The 22,331-nt window shown below is 41.6% G+C and overlaps 1 protein-coding gene across 6 annotated transcripts in view; it reads left to right on the forward strand.

Annotated features, from left to right (window-relative positions):
- LOC114229545 (uncharacterized) overlaps positions 1-15,135 on the forward strand; it is a 154,729-nt gene extending 139,594 nt beyond the window's left edge. For 3 of the 6 annotated variants that reach the window (XM_054713993.1, XM_054713995.1, XM_054713996.1), the window contains 3 exons: positions 8,191-8,228; positions 8,760-8,794; positions 14,966-15,135. In XM_054713993.1, coding sequence (XP_054569968.1) covers positions 8,191-8,228; positions 8,760-8,794; positions 14,966-15,113 — 221 coding nt within the window. In that variant the 3' untranslated portion in view covers positions 15,114-15,135. The remainder of the gene's footprint in view (positions 1-8,190; positions 8,229-8,759; positions 8,795-14,965) is intronic. The other 3 variants (XM_054713994.1, XM_054713997.1, XM_054713998.1) reach the window with 3 other exon arrangements.
- Positions 15,136-22,331: the final 7,196 nt, after the last annotated feature.

Below are 22,331 nucleotides of genomic sequence, written 5' to 3' on the forward strand. Positions count from 1 at the left end.
GTACCTCAGCCTTTTGCAGCTCCTCTGAGTCTCAATGTGCTTTCCTCTTTCCTTCTAGTTGTAGAATTTCCACTCAGCCAGCTTTCCTGTGGTTCTGGATGGTGTCTGTTTTGTCTTTTAGTTGTAGTTTTGATATGGTTGTGTGAGGCAGCCGTTTAGGTGTTTACCTATGCTGCCATCTTGGTTGCTCCCGGGTCATGTTTTCTTATCAAATCTGTTACCCTATGTCTTTTGATTGGGGCATTTAATCCATTTACATTTAAAGTTATTATTGATAGGTACTTATATAAGTCGCCATTTTTATTCTTTACCCCTGTGTTCCTTCTTCACTTCCTATTTCTTTCTTTCTTTCTTTTTTTTTTTTTTTACAGAAGAATCTTTAGCATATCTTGCATTGCTGGTTTGGTGGTAATAAACTCCCTTAGTCCTTTTTTGTCTGTGAAGCTCCTGATTTCACCTTCAATTTTTATTTATAGCCTTGCTGGGTACAGTATTCATGGATTCAGACCCTTCCTTTGCATGACTTTGTATATTTCATTCCATTCCCTTCTGGCTTGATGTGTTTCTGTTGAGAAATAAGTCATTAGTCTGATGAGGGATCCTTTGTACATAACTTTCTGTCTCTTTCTGTCCGCTTTTAATATTCTTACTTTGTCGTTGGTGTTTGCCAATTTAATTGTAATGTGCCTTGGCATCGGTCTTTTGGGGTTCATTTTGCTTGGGACTCTGTGAGCTTCTTGGGTTTGTGTGGGTTTTTTCTTCCTTCTATCAGGGAAGTTTTCTGTCATTATTTCTTCAAACAGGTTTTCTATTCCTTGCTCAGTTTCCTCTCTTTCTGGAACCCCTATTACGCGGATATTGTTTTGTTTCGTGTTGTCCAAATTTCCCTTAGGCTATCCTCCTGCTTTTTAATTTTTTTTTCCTAGAAGCTGCTCTACTTGGGTATTTTTTCCTACATTGTCTTCTAGCTCACTGATGCGGTCCCCTGCTTCTTCTAGTCTATTGTTGATGCTTTCTATTGAGTTCTTTACAGCAGCGATGTCATTTTTCATGTCTTCTTGATGTTTCTTCATTTCCTCTTGGTTCTTACTTATATTGTCGAATATGTCTTCCATTCTTTTCATCCACCTTATGACCATTTCTCTGAATTCTTTCTCTGACAGGTTGTTTGCCTCCATTTAGTTTACTTCCTTTACTGGTGATGCCTGCTTTTCTTTCATATGTGGGCTGTTTCTTTGTCTCCCCATGTTCTCTCTTCTCCTTATGTCTGGTTATGTAGTTCTCTCTCTCATTTTCCCAGGCGAAATTTGACCTTTCCATGGTGGAGTGTAGAGATCCTCTGAATCCGCATGCTTGCGCCACTTGGGAAACGGTGTTCTCGGGTTCGTAGCTGTTCGGTGGGTGCCATAGTTGTAGATTCCCTGGGCTTTTCAGGCTCCTGATAACATCCACTTTTCCTTCAAGGTGGCGTGGTCCTGAGAGATGTGACTAAAATGCTGCACAGCTTTCTCCACAGGGTTTTTGAAGTACATCTTCTCCTGAGGTTTCAGATTATCAGAAAGAGCCTAATGCTTGCAGGCAGCTCCACAAACAGGACATTTTTCTTGTGAGCCCTAGTTGGTTTTTCTCAATGGTTAGAGCATTGGCCAGCTGATTGAAGGGTCCTATGTTCAATTCTGATCAAGGGCACATACCTCGGTTGCAGGCTTGATCCCAGCTCCTGGTAAGGGCAGATGCAGGAGGCAATCAACCAGTGTATCTCTCCTGAATATTTCTTGCCACTCCCTTCTTGTCTGCATAGTTTCTGTTGAGAAATTATCTGACAGTCATATGGGTGCTCCCTTATAGGTAACTAACTACTTTTCTCTTGCTGTTTTTAATAGTCTCTCTTTGTCTTTAGCCCTTGGCACTTTAATTCTGAGGTTTCTTGGTGTAGTCCTCTTTGGGTTCCTCTTTTTTGTGGTTTTCTGTGCTTCTTGGACTTGTAAGTCTAGTTCTTTTACCAGGTAGGGGAAGTTTTCTATCATTATTTCTTCAAAGAGGTTTTCAATATCTTGCTCTCTCTCTTCTTATGGCATGCCCATAATGTGTATATTGGCATGCTTGAAGTTGTTCCAGAGGCTCCTTACACTATCTTCATATTTTTGGGTTCTTTTTTTCACTTTGCTTTTCTGGTTGAATGTTTTTTGCTTCCTCATATTTCAAGTCATTGATTTGATTCTCGGGATCCTCTAGTCAACTGTTGAATCCCTGTATACTATTCTTTATTTCAGTCAGTGTATGCTTAATTTCTGACTGGTCCTTTTTCTTTCTTTTCTTTTTTTCTTTTTTTCTTTTTTTCTTTTACATTCTCACTAAGGTCCTTGTAGGTTTCTAGAAGATTCTTGAGTAAACTTATAACCATGGTTTTGAACTGTATATCCAATAGTTTGCTTTCTTCCATTTCTTTCATTTGTGACCTATTTCTTTGTCTCTGCATTTTGGCTGCTTCCCTGTGCTTGTTTCTATGTATTGGGTAGAGCTGCTATGTCTTCTTGAGTTGGGAGAGTGGCCTTGTGTAGACGTTGTTGTATAGGACCCAGTGACTCAGCTTCCCCAGTCACCTGACCTGGGAATTCTAGGTGCAACCCTTTGTGGGCTGTGTGCCCAGTCTTGTTGTAGTTGAGAGTTGATTGTTGTTGGTGTCACTGGGAGGAATTGGCCTCCAGGCCAATTGTCTATGAGAAACAGCTGCCACTACAGTGGGAGAGCTGCTATGCAGTAGACACCCCTATGAAGCAGGACTTGCTTCAGTGGGGCTTTGGTGCTCACTGAGTCTGCCCCTTGAGTGTGTTGCTTATGGATGTGGAAGAATTGTAATCTGGTATGGTCTCGTACTGACCACTGGGTACAGTGGCACTTGCGTCTCCAGGGAGGCATAAAGTCAGCCACTGCCTGGGGCCACCCAGCAGGAGCTACAGAGAGATCTGCAGATTCTTCCTCTTTTTATTAGGTTTGAAAGTGCCCAGACGAGGCTCAGCTATGAAGCAGAGCAGGCTGGTGCTGGTGTCAGGTCTTGGGCTTTTTTTTTTTTTTAATATATTTTATTGATTTTTTTACAGAGAGGAAGGGAGAGAGACAGAGAGCTAGAAACATCGATGAGAGAAAAACATCAACAGCTGCCTCTTGCACAACCCCTACAGGGGATGTGCCCACAACCAAGGTACATGCCCTTGACCAAAATCGAACCTGGGACCTTTCAGTCTGCAGGCCGATGCTCTATCCACTGAGCCAAACTGGTTTCAACAGGTCTTAGGCCTTTTATTGATAGGTTTGAGGCTCCCTGACTGAGCTGCAGCTTGTTTGAGATATTTTAACCTGATAAAGGACAGTACATTCATATGCAAAAGCCACTGCACACAGCTTGGATGGGATTGTAAATTGGATGAGGCAGGGTCTCAGGGAATCCCCAGGGCAGAGCAAACATAAATGGCTGCCAGTCAGCCTCGTGACTGGGGAGGTCCAAGTTAAGGAACAATGACCCCCTACAAGCACCTATGTCTGAGAGAAAGCTGCCCCCAAGTTCCTGCCCTAATGCCAGACAATCCAGTTACTCCTCATATGTGTCTGGGTCCCCCAGAGCCTCACCCTAGTTCTGGAGCTCAGAGAAGTGGGATCTTGTAAGTCCAGTTTGTGTGGTGGCCTTTTAAAAGGAACATCTTGGTCTCCAGCAGCCTCTGTGTCACTAAGCCCCAATCTGCACTGGTTTTTACAGCCCATAATTATAAGGAATTCTCTTCCCAGCTCTAGGACCCTGAGATGGGCATCTGGTGTGGGGCTGGTACCCCTTGCTCCTCATGGGTGGCCTCCACAGAGACATCTCCCTCCCAATTAAAAAGCAGCACATGTGGAAGCCGGACCAGCCTGATCTGTGCCTCTGCAACTCCTTCCAGTCTACATGCACTTTCTTCTTTACTTCTCTAGTTGTAGAATTTCCATTTATCCAGCTTTCTGGTGGTTCTGGATGATGGTTGTTCTGTATTGCAGCTGTAATTTTGATGTGGTTGTGGGAGGCAGTGAGTACAGGTGTTTGCCTATGCTGCAATCTTGGTTCTCAGATTTGGCAGTTCTTAATACTAATTTGGATGAAAATATTCTTGAGCTCCAAAATATAACTCTAAAATCTGACCTCTGACCTTTACATTAGCAATAAATAATTTTCATAGCTTTTCAGTTCTCTTTTCCTGATGGAACATAGAGAGAAGGCATGGCTTAGTTGAAGTTAGGTATTTACATGAGACAGTCATGATGGTGCCTAACAAAGTTCTATAATTCTGCCTGGTTCATTTGGAAGGTGCTAAATGTGAATTCACTCATATTTCCAAACCCATTCACTCCAAAATACTCTATCTATCTATCTATCTATCTATCTATCTATCTATTATCTATCATCTATCTATTTAATTTTTTCATTGATTTCAGAGAGGAAGGGAATGGAAGAGAGATAGAAACATCAATGATGACAGAGAATCATTGATCGGCTGCCTTCTACACATCCCACACTGGGGATAGAGCCCCCAACCTGGACATGTGCCTGAAAGGTTCCGAGTGGGCCAGGGTCATGAGTTCATAATGTATCAAAAAAGATTTTATTCCAACTACCTGGGTGCAAGTGGGCTGAGACAAGAAAGGCATCAGTGAAGAGAGCAGGAAGAGATAGGTTTTTATTATTCCTTGCTGGCTGCAAGCCCATCTGCTGACCTAAGACTCTGGTCCATCATTGGTTCTTCCCATGCCAGGTGTCTTCTGGTTATCTGAGCTATGCAGTGCTCAAGGCTTCAAGATATCTGCTAAGTACATTAAGTCTTTCTCTGCCCCATTTTATTCTCTTTAACCCTTTCAGTGCTCTGACCAGGAATCGAACTGTGATCTCCTCATTCATAGGTTGACACTCGAGCACTGAGCCATGCTGGCTAGGCACTCCATAGTACTTTAAAAAGAGGTTTTCTTTCCTTGGTTGCAAGGACCAAACCACTCTCTGTGTACCTTCAGTTGAGGTAGCTTTACCTTAAACCGCACATGGCAGTAACAGTGATGGGAATCTCATGGGAGCAGGTTACATAAGTGGGCCTCACAGGGAGGGGAACGGTAGGTTGTTCAGGAAGTGGAAGGATCCAGTATGTCTCCAAGGACTGAATCATCATGCTGCTCTCTCAGGAACAAGAGTCAGCACTTCTGCCAGTTATGGTTACTTGGTTCATCTCTCTGTAGTTCTTTGCCTGCTAACCAACTAGCTCATCCTCTTCTTTTTAGGTTCTTATTCTTCATCCTATTTATGTCTTCTCACTGATAGCTTTTCTTACCTAGAGCTATAACCTTTGAGCTTCTCCTTGCTTACTTTCCTTGTCACCTTCCTTTACCATCGCCAACTTTCCACTCTTTATCTGATATTCTCCCTTCAGATTTCAGGGGGAGAAAGAAGCTTCCCATGCCAGTCAGCAGTCATTTTCCCTGTTCCAGAGCCTTATCAGCTTCTGGCCCACCTAGAGAGTGGCTGCCCTTGAGTCGGGTCTCACCCATATTTCCCATAAGCTTTGGGAGCTTCATAAAGTGGGTCTGGAATAATGATAGTAAATAAATAGCATAGAAAACTAGAGCAGTTCTGGGGCCTGCCTTCATCTACTAATAAGCAAATCCAGTGCTGTCATCCAATTCAGAGAGCAATGGAGTTGATTACTCTAACTGGTAGCATGCTCCTCCTACAGAGTCATTCACAGGATGTTGCTGGTTGAGGCTTTTGTATCTGCAGGACTCTGATTCTGTATTAAAGACTGGTTTTAGCTGCTCTGGGTACTCCTCGCTTGGTTTTTTAAGAAAGTTCTCTCTTCTTCTCTATGTACCTAGAGCAGTTCTTTTTCATTTGTCACATTCTTCATGCTCTATATTCCTTCACCTTCATTAACCAATCCATTCAGAAGCAGTGAAGGGTAAACTAAAAGGAGCACATAGAGAAGGACTTGGGTGTAGCTAAAACTAACTGTCTAGAATAATTCCTTAAACTCAGAGGGATCTGAATATTTTTTTTCATTTGTTACTTACCTAGAGCTGTGAAAACTGGAAAGATGAAAGAAAGGAAAAAGAAGACTAGGCTACAAGGAACAAGAGCAGTGAGCTAAGGGTGGGCATTGGAGCACAGGCAGAGATTGGTCACTGTCACATTTTGCCCACTTAGAATGAACTCTGAGCACTTAAGAAGAATGTATATTCTGCAGCTTTGGGGAAATGCTTTATAAATGTCAATTAAATCCATGTGATCAGTGTATCATTTAGAGTCACTATTCCTATGTTAATTTTTTTTTCTGAAAGATCTATCTAGTCAAGTTAGCTGGGTGTTCAAGTGCCCTACTATGATTTTATTACTGTCAATCTCTTCTTTAGAGTACTCCAAAATTTGTTTTTTATATATTTAGGTGCTCCTATATTGTGTGGATATATGTTTACCAAGGTTATAGCCTCTTATTGGATCTATCCCTTTAGTATTAGGAAGTGACTTTTACTGTCTCTTTTAGTGGCCTTCATATTGGATTCTATTTTGTCAGACATGAGTATTACTACCCCAGCTTTTTTCTCATTTCTATTTGCATGAATTTCTTTCCATGCCTTCTTTCTCATCCTGAGTATTTTGTTATGAGATGGGTCTCTTGTAGACAAAATATAATTGGATCATGTTTTTGTATCCATTCAGCAACCCTATGTCTTTTTATTGGAGCATTTAATCCATTTATATTTAAGGTTATTATTGATAGGTACCTATTTATTGCCATTTAGTTCTTTATGTCTATGTTTCTCTTTCTATTTCTTCTTCTCATTAGAGCATTCCCTTTATCATTTCTTTGAGTGCTAGATTGGCGGTGATAAATTCCTTTCATCTTTTTTTGTTGGGGAAGCTCTTTATTTCACCATCTATTTTGAGTCATAGCCTTGCTGGATATAGTAATCTTTATTTCAGATCCTTGATTTTCCTTATCTTGGATACTTCATGGCATTCCCTTTTGTACTGTAGAGTTTCTGATAAATAATCAGCTTACAGCCTAATGGGAGCTCCTTTGTAGGTAACAAATTGCATTTCTCTTGCTGCCTTTTAGATTGTCTCTTTGTCTTTAATTTTTGGCATTTTAATTATGGTGTGTCTGAGAGTGGGCCTGTTTGGGTTCTTCTTGCTTGGTATAATCTGTGCTTCTTGAACTTGTGTGACTTTATCCTTCACTAGGCTTGGGAAGTTTTATGCCATTATGATTCAACATGTTCTCTAGCCTTTGCTTACTTTCTTCACTTTCTGGTACACCTCTGATGTGAATATTGTTATCCTGTCTTCCTGGTTTTTTTAATTGATTTTTCTTTATGATTCTCTGATTGAGTGAATTTTTCCATTCTGTCTTCTAATTCACTGATCCAGTCCTCAGCTTCCCCTTATCTGCTGTGTGTTCCTTCCACTGCATTATTTATTAGTGCCATCATCTCATTCTTGATTTCCAACTGGTCTTTCTTCATAGTTACTATGTCTTTTCTCATCCTGTTGAGCATCCTTGCCATCATTTTTCTGAACTCTATATCTGATAAATTTCTTATCTCCATTTCATTAAACTCTTCTTCTGAAAAATTATGTTGTTCTTTCAGTTAGGGCTTGTTTTTTGTCGCCCCATTTTAGTTGCCTGTTTGGGTTTGTGTCTATGATTTAGGGAGATCTGCTACGAGTTTCAATCTCTAGTGCAGGACAATGTCAGATACTCTTTGTGACTCACCTTGAATATCCTCTTTGGAGCTATGAGTAATGCACAGCTTCTGGCTTCCTCTAGTGGGTCAGGGTGCTTTCAGAATGACCAAGATGTGCACCAGGATCTGATTTCCTAGACCCAGGCTCAGGAGGAGAACAGGGAAAGACACAAAGCCTCCAGAGATCTTCCTCTGCCTGCAGTATAATTGATATTCAGTTTTGATTTGCCTCAGGCTATTGACCACAAAGTGGGATGAGAGGTTTTACAATAAGTCAACTGCTACCCCTCCCCACAGGCAAAAACTGCCTGGATGGTAAAGGTCTGCTTGAGAAAGATGCCCTCTGCAGTGAGAGGGAATGACTCATCACAGGAAACTGTGGTTGCTGTCTTCCAAACTCTAACCCCAGACCCTCAATCCTGGCTTCTTTTCACACAGCTCTAGTCCACTCTGCCCTCCCTCTGCTGGATCCCAAGGTGAGTGGCTACACATGAAATTTTGTGCATTAGCCCTGTAAGAGGCTGCCTGCATTTCCAGCCATCTCTCACTGGCAGACAGAAATCTTGCTGCTTCTCACAGCCAGATGTTATGAGGGTACCTTTCTCAGTTCTCGCACTCTGGGCTGGGGGTACCAGCTTGGGGTTTAGACCCCAGGGTTCTCAGTGGGAACCCCCACATCTGAGATATGCCTCCAGAACTTCTGCTGGGAGCTTGGCCCACCCTTTCGCACATCTGCACTTCCTACCAGTATGTATGTGGTCTCCACTTTCCATTCTTGGTTATCAGTGTTCTCTCCAGGTAGACTTCAGTTAATTATTCAGGATGGTGTTTCTGTATTTTATTTGTAATTCCAGTTTGGTCCTAGAAGAGTGTCAGTGTAGCTTCCACTTATACCACCACCATTTTGAGAACCACCTTTGAGTATTTTTCTTAAAATTTAACACTGTACCAGTATAGTCTTAATTTCTTTCATTTATTAAATTCATTTTATTACTTTTTAATTTTAGCAGGTTCTAAGCAGAAGACTATACAGCCTACTGGGGTAAGTTAAAAATTCTTAAATTAATTGGGTCTGATTATTTGATTTTTTCAACTGAGGAATCATAACTGAGATATTGAACACTTTTGCGGTCTGTTTAGTGTAACATCAAATTAAGAGAACTTTGAAGTCATTTCATAACCTTTGCATAATTGAATCCAATTCTATTTTAAAACCTACGTTTGTTCATTTAGTAGCAATGGGATAGAATAAGTGATTCCTTGTCATAATGCAGACTTCTCATACCCAGTACTGAAAAGTTTATGTGTAAGAATAATGGTCATTGTCTCTGCTGAAGGAAAGCTGATTCTAATATATTGCCTCACCTGTTGGATTTATTTGATGTGCATATTAAAAAAAATACAGTATTTCAGGCTTAAAATAATGGATAAATTTATATTAAATTGATTTTATTTAAAATAATAATTTATAAAATAAATGTAAATATTGGTTAAAGTATCTGTTCTGAATTATGATTCATTTCCCACATTTTATAAGCATTTTCCTTCCTCCACACTGTATTGTCATTTTCACTGTATCTTTGGATATCATATTAAGCTATCTGAGAAAATTCCAAGAAAAGGAGTAAATTTAGGAGATAAACTGAAAGAAATAAATGAGATGGGTTAAAAGAAAACATTTATAAAGAGAGATTCGTCATGGTGACAGGCACAAAAGCTACTTTATGCTAATAAGACCTGGAAAGGACTGTATTGTACTCATCTTCCCATAAAGGATTTAATGATAGCTGTACCTGCAATGCCACAGGTGAGACTCCTGTGTGGCAGGAAGTGGGGATTGCATATACTGCTAATTCTGACAAGCCTTGACAGATATGCCTCAAAGCCAGGGGGAGCAGGGGTGCTCTACCATGGGTGTTTATTCTAAGACTGGTGCCATAGCTACATGGTCACAAACACACAACAGTTTTTCTTGTGCCTCTGTTAGAGATTATCCAGCCATTAGATCCTTAAATCCTAACACATTTTCTTTGCATGATTTACAAATGATTGTTTTGCTCTCATCTCTTGTTTAACTGTCCTATTTATTATGTTGATATTTATTTTGGACTTTAATAGTTTTTCAAGAAGTTAGCTTTTCTTGAACTGAGAGGAACTAGGTGGGGTATCAAATTCTGCACAGAAAAAGAATGTTGACAACAAGACACTTCTTAAACTATCAGTGAGACTTGGCAAGCTTTAATTTTTAACCTTTATTGCCTTGGTTTTGGACTACAGGATTCATTGTTTACTATATAGTTTAAATGTTAGCGTATATAAATTTTAGTATGAAAGACATGAAATAGATTCTATTTTTATATAAATATATTTGAAATATTCTCGAGAAAGCTGTAGAGGAACTCCTTAATGGTATGTGATTATGACAAACTTGTATATATTTCTTGATCCATTACCAGATCATAATTTGAACTGGTCCTTAAAGCAGTTAGAATGTTTTGTCTATGCCTTGAGGAAAATCTAGTGTTTTGTTTTTTTCTACTTTGACTTCTCTTTTCATTTTTAATACTAGTGGCCTGGTGCACAAAATTTGTACATGCAGGGGGCAGTCCCTCACCCCAGCCTGCACCCTCTCCAATTGGGGACCCCTTGGGGGATGTACCAACTGCCAGTCAGAAATCCCTCTCGCAATCTGGGACCATGGGCTCCTCACTGCTTACCTGCCTGCCTGCCTGATCGCCCCTAACTGCCTCTGCCTACCTACCTGATCACTTCTAATTTTCCTCCCCTGCTGGCCTGATCTTGCCCCCAGCTACCTCTGCTTGCCTTATCACCCCTAACTACCCTCCCTTGCTGGCCTGATCTCACCCCCAACTGCCCTCGCCTGACTGCCTGATCTCACCCCTAACTGCTCTCCCCTGCTGGCCTGATCGTCCCTAACTGTCTCTGCTTGCCAAATTGCCCCTAACTTCCCTCCCCTGCTGGCCTGATCACCCCTAACGGCCTCTGCCTCAGCCCTCACCACCATGGCTTTGTCTGGAAAACAGTCAGACGTCTGGAAGATGGCCAGTCAACCTAGTATAATTAGCATATTACCTCTTAGTAATATTGGTAGATTATATAGGATAGGATTGCTTAAATGGGGGAGGAGGAGAGCCTTTTTCATCAGGAGGAGGTGCTTGCCCTTGTCAGACAAAAACACATAATCCCTATGTCTGGAATGATAGCCAGCCATATGCACTATACTGCCAAACCGGTCATTAAAAATTGGAACCACTTTCTTACACCTTACGCCAAACTGTTGCCCTTAAAAACCCCCCTCATCCTCCACCTTAGGTTCTGCCTTCACAGTTCATGCAGATTAGGTTCTGATTGGTCGGATTCTTTGCCAGTCAGTGTCAAAAGCTCCACCTCCTAGGCAGCCATTAGCCCCTGGCACTTCATCCAGATTTGGTTCTGATTGGTCGGTTTCTATGCCAGTTAGCATCTCTGGGCCTATCAATGGGCCTGATCAGAGAGGCAGGGCTGATCAACAGTTCCAGTGGAGGCCCAAGAGAAAAAGAGGCATGGCTGCTGGCCAGGCCCAGAGTGAAAGAGTGCTGATCAACAGCTGCCATGGAGGCTACAGATCAGACCCTGCTTCTCTCTCCAGGCTTCTCTTTGAGCCTGATCCGCAGCCCTCTTGGTAGTCAATGCTGGGTTGGGGCACCCACAGCAGCAGCAGTCAGTGCTGGGTTGCCACGGCAATCCATCACTGACTTCTGGTCTGTCGAGCCTTCGGTTATTTTGGATGTTACGGACCCTGGGTTTTTATATATTAGGATTAATCAATAAATAAAAGTTTTTTCTATAACATTCTCACCTCTGAGAAAAATGCACTGCTCTGTGTCTCCCAGTAGTTGCATGCATTAGCCAAGTGATATTAGGTGAGGGGACTACTGTTTTCTTATATTCGCCAAGATGCAGTGCTGTAGCACCCCCAGTATAGAAGAATCCCAATTAAGTATAATTTCTGGTTTATAAATTTTAGGAAGATATAGTATTTCACCATGGAGTGAGACCAAAACATTTCACTTTCTTCCTAAATTTAGATCTATATTCTCAACTGACTATTTCCTTTGTGGGAGGGTATGCTTATGATCCACAGACAGGCATTGTAACTAAATGCATTAAAATTAATTTGTATTTACAGAAATAGTTGGGATGATATTACTACTTAGTTCTTTATTTATAAAGATTTTAAATTGTGGAACCTTACTAACCACTTGCTTGGCTTGTTAATAATTCTTGGCATTTAAAGAAACAAAAGGAATGATGAATGATGGAAAGTATAAAAAGCACATATAATTATAGATTGGTTAAAATACGAACATTGAAAAGAAATAAAATTTCTTCTTGGAAATACAGTGTTTTAAATAAAAGGGACACTGTGAAAGCATAAAGGTTTACATGTCTTAATTTATAAAACTTAAATCTATTCTGATAAAATTGCACCACTAGTCAAATAAAAGCTGTAGGGTGTCACCCATCAGCTCTCCAGTCATACTGCTACAGCAAAGAGAAAGTACTGCTTTTTAAAAAACACCTTTCTGATGCAGTGACTATAAAATGGTTTTTATGTGACACGTAGATAATCTGGCACAGATCTTTATAATCTTGACCGAGTTTCTTTTGTGCTTGTGTTGGTAATTTTGATGTACTTAAGCCATGGGGTCTTAATATCTCTGCTTTTCCACAAAGGTACTTGGTTCTAACTTGTAGGGAAATGACTTAGATAGAGAGAGAGAGAGAGAGAGTCTGGCTGGTGTGGCTCAGTGATTGAGCTTTGAACCCAGAACCAAGATGTCTCTGGTTCAATTCCTGTTCAGGACACAGACCTGTTGTGGGCCTGATGCCCAGTGGGGAGCATGTAGGAGGCAGCCAATTGAGGAATTTTTCATTCATCAATGTTTCTGTCTCTCTGTACTCCCTGCCTCTCTCTGGGGATCAACAATAGCAACAAAATATTTAAAAACAAAACAACAACTCTGCCCTGTCCTCTCTTAAAAATAAATAAATAAATAAATCCTAATATATAAAAACCCTGGGTTGTAATGACCAGTAATAACCAGAAGTCAGTGCTGGCCCTGCCCCCAAGCAAGCGGTAAGGGGAGATCAGGCAGGCAGGCAGAGGGGTTAGGGGTGATCAGGTAGGCAGACCAGCAGTTAGGGGTGATCAGGTAGGCACACCAGCAGTTAAGGGTAATCAGGTATACAGGCAAGCGATTAGGGGAGATCAGGTAGGCATATGGCCCCTCACCAGGCTGACCCCACCCCCAAGCAAGCATTAGGGGCAATCAGGCAGGCAGGCAGAGTGGTTAGGGGCAATCAGGCAGGCAGGCAGAGTGGTTAGGGGCAATCAGGCAGGCAGGCAGAGCAGTTAGGGGTGATCAGGTAGGCAGGCAAGTGGATAGGGGAGATCAGGTAGGCAGACGGCCCTTTGCCGGGCTGGCCCTGCCCCAAGCAAAGAAAAAGGGAGGCCCAGGCCAGCCAAGCCATTGCACCCCAGCCTGTTGCCTACAGAGGGAGGCCACCGGTGGCAGGGGAAGGGGACAATGCTGCACAGATGGCAAGCAGTGGCAGCGGCAGGGGTGGGGCCAGCTTGCCTGCAGCCTGGGGAGGAAAAGCCCCGATAGGCCCTGATCTCAGGCCAGACCTAGGGACCCTACCCGAGGAGTCCAAGATTGTGAGAGGGTGCAGGTCAGGCTGAAGGACCACCCCCCCCCCCCGCCCCCCCGCAAGTGATTTTTCGTGCACCAGGCCTCTAGTAATTAATTAATTAATTAAGAGAAATATTTGGCCACTCCACATTTTGCTTTTTCAGGGGGGACTCTGGGCTAACAATTTAAAAATTTTATTAAATATTTGAAACACACACATTTGTTAAAGAGGTCAGAGATATTGAATACTATAAGTATTCATTTAGCTCTGTTTACATTTTAATGTTTTTACCTTGTCAAAAACTTCTTCATTCATTTGGTATTTACTGTCATGACTTGATCATTCAAATAATTCACTTTGCATTTTACTATTTTAAAGTCTGTGGCTTACCTGCTTACCTTTCTACCAAAAGTGCAGCATTAACTCAAGAGGCTGTATTCCACAGTTCAATCAATGTTTGCATAAGAGTAAAATCACACCGAATGTCTGTTGGTGGATTAAGTTTAAAACAATGTTTAGGCTGTGTTCAACAAGGAGGCACAGAATGATCCCACTTTTGTAGCTGTGTGTCACAGCCTTTATTACAAACATGCATGTTTTATTATACTAACTACGGCCCTCCAAAAATATCATAGTTAGTAGGAATAAACAAAATTGTTATTAATCAAAGAACTGGTGCGTGGAATTGTGGCATGGTTTGCTCGTGTTTTCATTCTGGTGTCCTACTTTTTAATTTTTTGTTCTTTCCTTTTCTATTGTGGAGTCATTCTTCTTTAGTTGGTTAAAGAAATGAAACCCCTTTTTCCCATGGTCAGAAAACCAGTTATAAGAACTTTGAGTGCCACTTCCTTTGTTAATTTCCCTTAAGAAGAGACTTTTTTTGAACCACTGTATCAGAATATAAATCAGTTTTTGTTTGTTCATAGCACATAAAATCTATAATGACCTTTGAAATGTCCTTAATTTTGCTAATATTTAGCTGTTCAGAATTTGTCGGTTAATTTTAAATGTCTGTCTGGTGGGATCATTGAGCTGACAGCTAGCAGCATGATGCTCACAGTGTGTCTGCCTCGTCCATGACTGAGGTTCAAAGTACCCTCCTTGGGGCCATTTCCTCTTTGATTTATACCTAATCATGTGTTTGTTTCACTTACATTACATGAAATATGCAGATCTAAAGTGAATGTGATGGAATAGTATTCTATATTCTATGAGCAGTACCTTTTTCTTTACAAAATCAGCATCCCTTGGTTTGTTCTCAGCTAATCCTGCAAATGAAAGTGACCAGACTTGGTTGATCCTTATTCTCATTTGGCATTGCCCTTTCCCTTGCTGCCACAAAAATGGCTAATGATCTGCCTGCCTTATATCTGTGACCTTTGCAAACCTAAGATTAAATACTTTATTTTTAGATATTATATATCTGAAACAATCCCAAATTTTTAAACTTCATCAACTTATTAATGCATAGAAAATAGACACATAGTAACTAAATGTTCATTTTTAAAATTTGCAGGCTAACTGAATTGAAGCGATGGACTCTGACTTGCAGAGTAGTAAGATGTGAAAGGAATGCACTTACGTTTAAGGACCTTGGCCTTGACTCACTCACTGTTCAAGAGAAGAAAACAAGAAAAGTGACTCTCATCTATAAGAGAAAGTAAACCATTGAGTTTTAAATGGTTATTACAGTTAAGTTTTTATTCAAAGCATTTGTGATTTAGTTAATAAAAGTATTAAGTATAAGTGAGATCCAGTTTTTTTAGTGTTATTTTTCTTCAAATAAGGGGCAAAAGTAGAGTGGGCAACTTCCAAGAATGACGCCTTTCAGATCCTAGGATCTGTTGACTCTAGGTCACAAGTGTAAATTGGTTCAAGATGAAAATTACCTGGCACTAACCTGGTGGTTCCAGAGATGTCACTGAAAAACAATGGCTTCCATCGAACCTCAGGAAACTCAGGTTCACAGCCACTTTGGCAGTTATGGTGTTAGCCGAATAATGTGTCTGTCACTTCTAGGTCAAGGGAATAGCAAATTAAGTACAGACAGGAATTTAGTTGGAAACATTTGTGTGTTGCTTTTGTGCGATGTGATACTCTTGGAGATCATGGTGTTCATTCTTAGGGTTGCCATTCACACATTCTTCCTTCAATAGATTTAGAGTAATTTTTTAAAAATATATTTTTATTGATTTCAGAGAGGAAAGGAGAGGAAGAGAGAGATAGAAATAATGATGAGAGAATCATTAATCAGCTGCCTCCTGCACGCCCCCTACTGGACATCGAGCTTGCAAAGTGGGCATGTGCCCTTGACCAGAATGGAAACTGGCACCTTCCAGTCCACCCAATGACATTCTATCCACTGAGCCAAACCGGCTAGGGCAGATTTAGGGTAATTTTACTGATGAATGTCTTTTTCTTTTATTCACACAACCTTTCAACCCTGTCTTGTCCTCCTGTTGTTTGCTTCTGCTGTGCAAGATGTAGCACCTTTTCTCCTCTTTGAACATGGTTCAGTGACATGGTAGCGTCATTGCAGAAAGGAGCCAGACTTGTTCTCAGAGAACTGTGTTCACACATTTCAGCGAAAGTAGTGATGGCTGTAGCAAATGTATTCCCTTCCTTGGCTTTGAAGGCACAGTCTATGGTGTTTCTTCACTTCTCTTCTGATCTGGGGCATGAAAAACCAAGGTGGAGGTTTTAACTATGTGTCCCCTGCATGGCAACAAAGTGCGTGTCACTGTCAGGCCAATAGACCAGCCCTCGAAAGGGTGATTCTATTGCTACTGTATCTATGTTGCATGATATACACTCATCATCTTCCTCCTGTGTCCTGCCTCATATCCCCCTGACTCTACGATTGAAAAGTAAAGCCCGGTTTTCTGCGCCGTTAGAAGAAAATTAACATTCTGACAGTGTGGTCACCTGGAGAATGTTTAGGTTATTAGCACTCATTTTCCTCCTTTGTGGGTGTGTATTTGTATGTGCACATGTATAAGACAGGCACATGCTTCTTCTGTATGAACAACAGTGGGATACCTACAGTGGAGCAAATGCTAATTCATGCTTTTAGCAAAAACATTTAAAAACTGCCTTTTTGGGTGGGATTACATTTGATGAGAATATTTGATCACTTAAAACTTTTAAACCTTCTAGATAATTTTCCAAGTCTTTTGATGCTCAGCAATACCTTCTAAAAACACTAGTGAGGAAACCAAGATGGCGGCATAAGGTAAATACCTAATTGTTGCCTACCACAACAATTTTGAAACTACAACAGGAAAACAGAGCGCACACCATCCAGAACCACCGGAAAGCTGGCAGAGTGGAAAACCTACAACTAGAGAAAAAAAGAGAGGGGGACTCTGAGCCTCAGGAGCTGTGGAGGTGCGGAGATCCTTGAGCGTGGAAAGGGCAGGTGGCTGAATACGCGGCAGGCTTGCTCGCAGCGCGCTGAGAGGGAGGGCAGCAGACGCTGTGTGGCTAGCTTTCTCGTTTTGGAGAAAAACAAAACCTCCCGACTGCACTGAAATCCAGCTGCGGTCGGGAGAAACTGGTCTGTTTGGCAGCGGGTGAGGCTCGAAAGCTGCCTTCTCTCAGAGGCATGCAGCCATTGATTAGGGCACGGAGAAACCAGCCCTCTTAGGGCGGCGCGGACGGAAACCAAGTTTGTCTGCACCACCCTGAGACTCCGCCCCATCCAAGTTGAGCACAGCCCTCCCAGTGACTGAATTTGTCATTCGGGAGAAAGAAAAACCTCCGGTCTGCACTGAAATCCAGCCCCAGCTGGGGAGAAACTGGTCTGTTAGGCAGTGGGAGAGGCTCAAAAGCTGCCTTCTCTCAGAGGCGTGCAGCCATTAATTTGGGCACGGAGAAACCGCCCCTCTTAGGGCGGAGCAGACAGGAAACCAAAGCTTGTCTGCGCCACCCTGAGACTCCGCCCCATCCAAGCTGAGCACAGCAGCTCTCCCAGCGGAGACACTGCTGATCCTCACAGCCAACTGGCTCGGAGATCAAGTCCCGCCAGTGATACCAACAATGCCAACCACTCTGAACTCCAGTTTCTGGGGACACGCGGGGGACCCAGACACCTACAGGACTCTCGGCCATGGGTCGGAGAGTGAGAGTGACTTTTCTGTCGGTGTGGATGACACCAGATATCAACCACTCTCATAAGGGACACATTCAAGAGGCAGACTCAGTGAGCACCAAAGCCCTACTGTGTCTCCAGCACAGCAATTCTTCCGTTATAGACACAGCAGGCCCTCACAAACAATTGGACCGGAGGTCAATTCCTCCCAGTGTACCAACAGCAATCAGGGCTTTTAACTACACCAAGACTTTCCACTCAGCCCACAAAGGGAGTACCAAGAGCTACCACCTAGGGTGATTGGGGAAGCTGAGCTACTGGCCCCTATAGGTCACCGACCACACAAAGCCACTCTATCAACATAGGGAGGCAACCAAAATGTGGAGACATTGAAGTATGTCACAAGTAGGAGAGATAGATGAAAGCAAACTAATAGACGACACAGTGTTCAGAACCATATTTATAAGGTTACTCAAGAATCTCCTAAAAACCGCTGAGAAACTTGAAGAGACCTTAAAGGACCTAAATGAGAATACCAAAAAAATGGAAAAGGACCAGTCAGAAATTATGCATACACTGTCTGAAATAAAGAATATACAGAGTAGACCACCGCACCTGAAGAGTCAAACCAAAGATCTAGAATATGAGGAAGAAAAAAACACCCAACCAGAGAGGCGGAAAGAAAGAAGAATCCAAAAGTGTGAGGACAGCATAAGGAGCCTCTGGGATGGCTTTAAGCGTACCAATATCCGAATTTTTGGGGTGCCAGAAGAGAGAGAGCAAGATACTGAAAACCTATTTGAAGAAATAATGACAGAAAACTTCCCCCACCTGGTGAAAGAAATAGACTTACAAGTTCAGGAAGCGCACAGAACCCCAAACAAGAGGAATCCAAAGAGGACCACACCAAGACTCATCATAATTAAAATGCCAAGGGCAAAAGACAAAGAGAGAATCTTACAAGCAGCAAGAGAAAAACAGTTAGTTACCTACAAGGGAGCACCCATACGACTGTCAGCTGATTTCTCAACAGAAACTATGCAGGCCAGAAGTTAGTGGCAAGAAATATTCAAAGTGATGAATAGCAAGAACCTACAACCAAGACTACTCTACCCAGCAAAGTTATCATTCAGAATTGAAGGTCAGATAAAGAGCTTCACAGATAAGAAAAAGCTAAAGGAGTGCATCACCACCAAACCAGTATTATATGAAATGCTGAAAGGTATTCTTTAAAAAGAGGAAAAAGAAGAAAAAAGTAAAGATAAAAATTATGAACAACAAATACATATCTATCAACAAGTGATTCTAAAAATCAAGTGAATTAAAAATCTGAGGAACAGAATAAACTACTGAACATAATAGAATCAGAGGCATAGAATGGGATTGGATTGATAATTCTCAGGGGGGAAAGGGGTGTCTGTGTGGGGTGTATGGGAAGAGACTGGACAAAAATCATACACCTATGGATAAGGACAACGGGGGTGGGAGGGAATCGGGTGATGGGGAGATATGGGGGGAAAAAAGGAGAAACAATTGTAATAATCTGAACAATAAAGATTTATTTAAAAAAAAAAACAAAACAAAAAAAAACACTAGTGATTCTTCCTGCTTATGCAATAACTAGAGGCCTGTTGCATGAAATTCATGCACGGGGTGGGGGGTGTCCCTCAGTCCCTCCTACATCTTCTCCTATCTGGGACCCCTCGGACATCCCTCTCACAATCTGGGACTGCTGGCTCCTAACCACTCACCTGTCTGGCTGACTGACTGCCCCTAACTGATCCCATGCTGGCCCAATTGCTCCCAACTGCCCTCCCCTGCCAGCCCGATTGATCCCAGCTGCCCACCACTGCTGGCCTGATCACCCCCAACTGCCCTCCCCAGCAGGCCTGGTCACCCCCAACTGCCCTCCTTTGCAATCTCCGGTTGCCCCCAACTGCCCTCCCTTGCTGGCCTGATGGCCCCAAACTGCCCTCCCCTGCTGGCCATCTTATGGCAGCCATCTTGTGATGACATCGTATGAGGGTGTCACGCCACCTAGGCTTTTATTATATAGGATAAGACATCCATATTTGTAGATGTATTACAAACAGTTATTTCTCAGTCTACTGAATGTTCCCATGTGCCTCTTTAATGTCAAATTGATTGTCATATTTCATGTTGGGACCAAGTGGTTTGCCCAGAGCAAACCAGAATGTATGACCTGTGATGCCTCTCAGAAAACCGAACACACTATGAAGACAGCGCTTCTTGGGGGAAAAAAAAAAAAAGAGAAAACTAATTTTTCCCTATTTGTGTTGCTGTCCAAAATACTATATTATGTAGAGGGAGCTGTATTCCTTTATACAATTTGCATGGCTCTGCTGCTCTTTTTTTTCTGAAAATATTTATATTTTATGAATATTGTTTGTTACTTTAGAAAACAATTTCAATGAAAGGAGGGAAAAAGCAGATGGACTTGAAAAAGATCCAAATTCTTATTCTCTATTAAGAAAAAGCCAGCTATGAAAATCTTTATAGTGAACTTTTTATACACTAACATTGTACCTTTTAATATGCGGTAAGCTCTCCTTTATTTGGGGTTCAACTGGGACTTATCCATCCTCTGTGTTCTCTTTAACGCTGCCTCTCTTTGGATGCATTCACTGCATGAGACAAGGCAAAGAGGTAGCAGGATAAATGCCAGGCGAAAGCAAGTCTTGTTCTGAGTAGTTGTCAGCTTCTCTGGAAAAGGGACCACAGCAGCAGCATCCCTCTTGCTTGGGCTTCATTGGGCCAGTTCATTCTCATTCAATCAGATTGTCATGGCTCCCAACTTTCTGTCGCACCTAATTCAAACAGCTAGCAGTGTTTTGGGCATCATATATCTGTTTCCCCCCATAATCTGCTTTTTACACACTGATCCAATTTTTGCCATTGATTCTTCTGTTCAATTTTATTGTATGTCCTCAGAGTGATGCCATTTGTCACTTTTGCAACAACCGTTTCAACCTTTCTGGCCAAATCAAATTTTCCCTCTGCCTCAAAACATTATCTTTCAGCTCTTCCTTCCCCACTCGCTCCCCCCCCTCCTTTTTTTACTGTCTAAAGTTTTACATATGTCTCCTTCCCCCTGCCCCTATTAACACCCCCTAGGCCATTCCCATCCCCCACTCACTCCCTTTGCAGTCTATCTTCATCTGTCTCACCGTGTCTTCCTTCTTAACTTACCTTTCCTACTACTCCATGTGTGTCTGCTTAGCTCTATTGGTTTGTCATGCTTTCTCTCACTTGATTTGAAAATTCCTCCATAGCAAGAGCTTTTATTTTTTTCTCCCTTTCTCTTCCCTTCAGTGTCTTACATACATTAGATATGCAGTATATATTTTATGTTGAGAATTGGTTGTATGTAGATGGCCCACTATTTTTAATAGGGTGAGCAAGAGTTTTCTTTTTAGGACAAATTTCACATACTCTGAAAACCTTCAGAGGTGGTGATTTTTCACCTGGAAACTCCAGGTTCATTCTATTTCAAATTCTGAGAATGTCAGAATAAAATAATGAGGCTAGCTCATAATCAGAAGTATTGCTCTTTGCAGGATGCTGTAGTCACTTCAGTAAGTGACCAAACAAATTGTGGTTTGAGTTAATAAAGCTCAAAACTGATGAGTTTACTTCTTCATCTCAATAAGAATTATACTCTATTCCACCTATAGATTTTTCTTGTCCCAAAGTGAGTATTCAAAAATGGACATCTGTCATGTTATGTATGGAAATACATCCTCTTTATATACTTATCCTTGGAAACTAGAGAAATGATTGTTTGGCAACCCTTTATCTTTTTATGGTGGTTTATTTGATGGCAAGTATGTTCAGAAAATTTTACATGTGTTGTATTTTCAAAATCACTAACTCCCACTGGGGTCCTTTGTGAGTTTCCATGGCTAAAAGGGATAATCCAGGTACCTTTCAAGAGATGAGCAGTGAATGGGCAGTTTCCTGTCTTTGGTTTTTGACAGCTCTTACTTATCATTTAAGACCAGCTTTCCCATAAATATAGCTTTTAGGGAAAAAAAGAGAGAGAGCATTTGTAATAAGCTTCTCTGTAAGGCAATGTCAGTGGAATCTTAGATGTGTTATTAGGGTTGGTGAGAAAGGAAGACATTTCTGTTTTTATTAAATGGAGCATTATTTACAGAAGCCATAGTTGAGAATTAGACCCCACACCAGATGAATGTCGATTAACAATCTAAATAAAGAAAACTCCAGTGTTGCTATGTGCAAGATCCTCTCTTGGGGGCTTTTTTCCATAGCAATTAAAGGTGTGCTATTTGTCAGTAGCCATTTTCCAAAGTGATTTAAAGACCAAAGTTGTTTTACAGCTGTGTTACCGTTAAAGGTGTGGTTTTTTTTTATGTATTAAATCAATTATCACTGTTGAAGCTTTGAATATCTGCAATCTTAGCCAAGGTACTTTTTTTATTTAAAAAAAAACATAACTTTGTAAATATTACCCTGTAATATTACATATACTTAATAAAACATTTTAAGCTACTTTGTTAAGCTATTTCTATTGCTACTATGGCAGTCCATAGCACATTTTTGAGAACTTTTAAAAAATATATATTTTGTTGATTTTTTACAGAGAGGAAGGGAGAAGGAGAAAGAGTTAGAAACATCGATGAGAGAGAAACATCGATGAGCTGCCTCCTGCACACCCCTATTGGGGATGAGCCCACAACCAAGGTACATGCCCTTGACCAGAATCCTGGGACCCTTCAGTCCACAGGCCAATGCTCTCTCCACTGAGCCA

The sequence above is a fragment of the Eptesicus fuscus genome, chromosome 3 (assembly GCF_027574615.1).
Source record: "Eptesicus fuscus isolate TK198812 chromosome 3, DD_ASM_mEF_20220401, whole genome shotgun sequence".
NCBI lineage: Eukaryota > Metazoa > Chordata > Mammalia > Chiroptera > Vespertilionidae > Eptesicus > Eptesicus fuscus.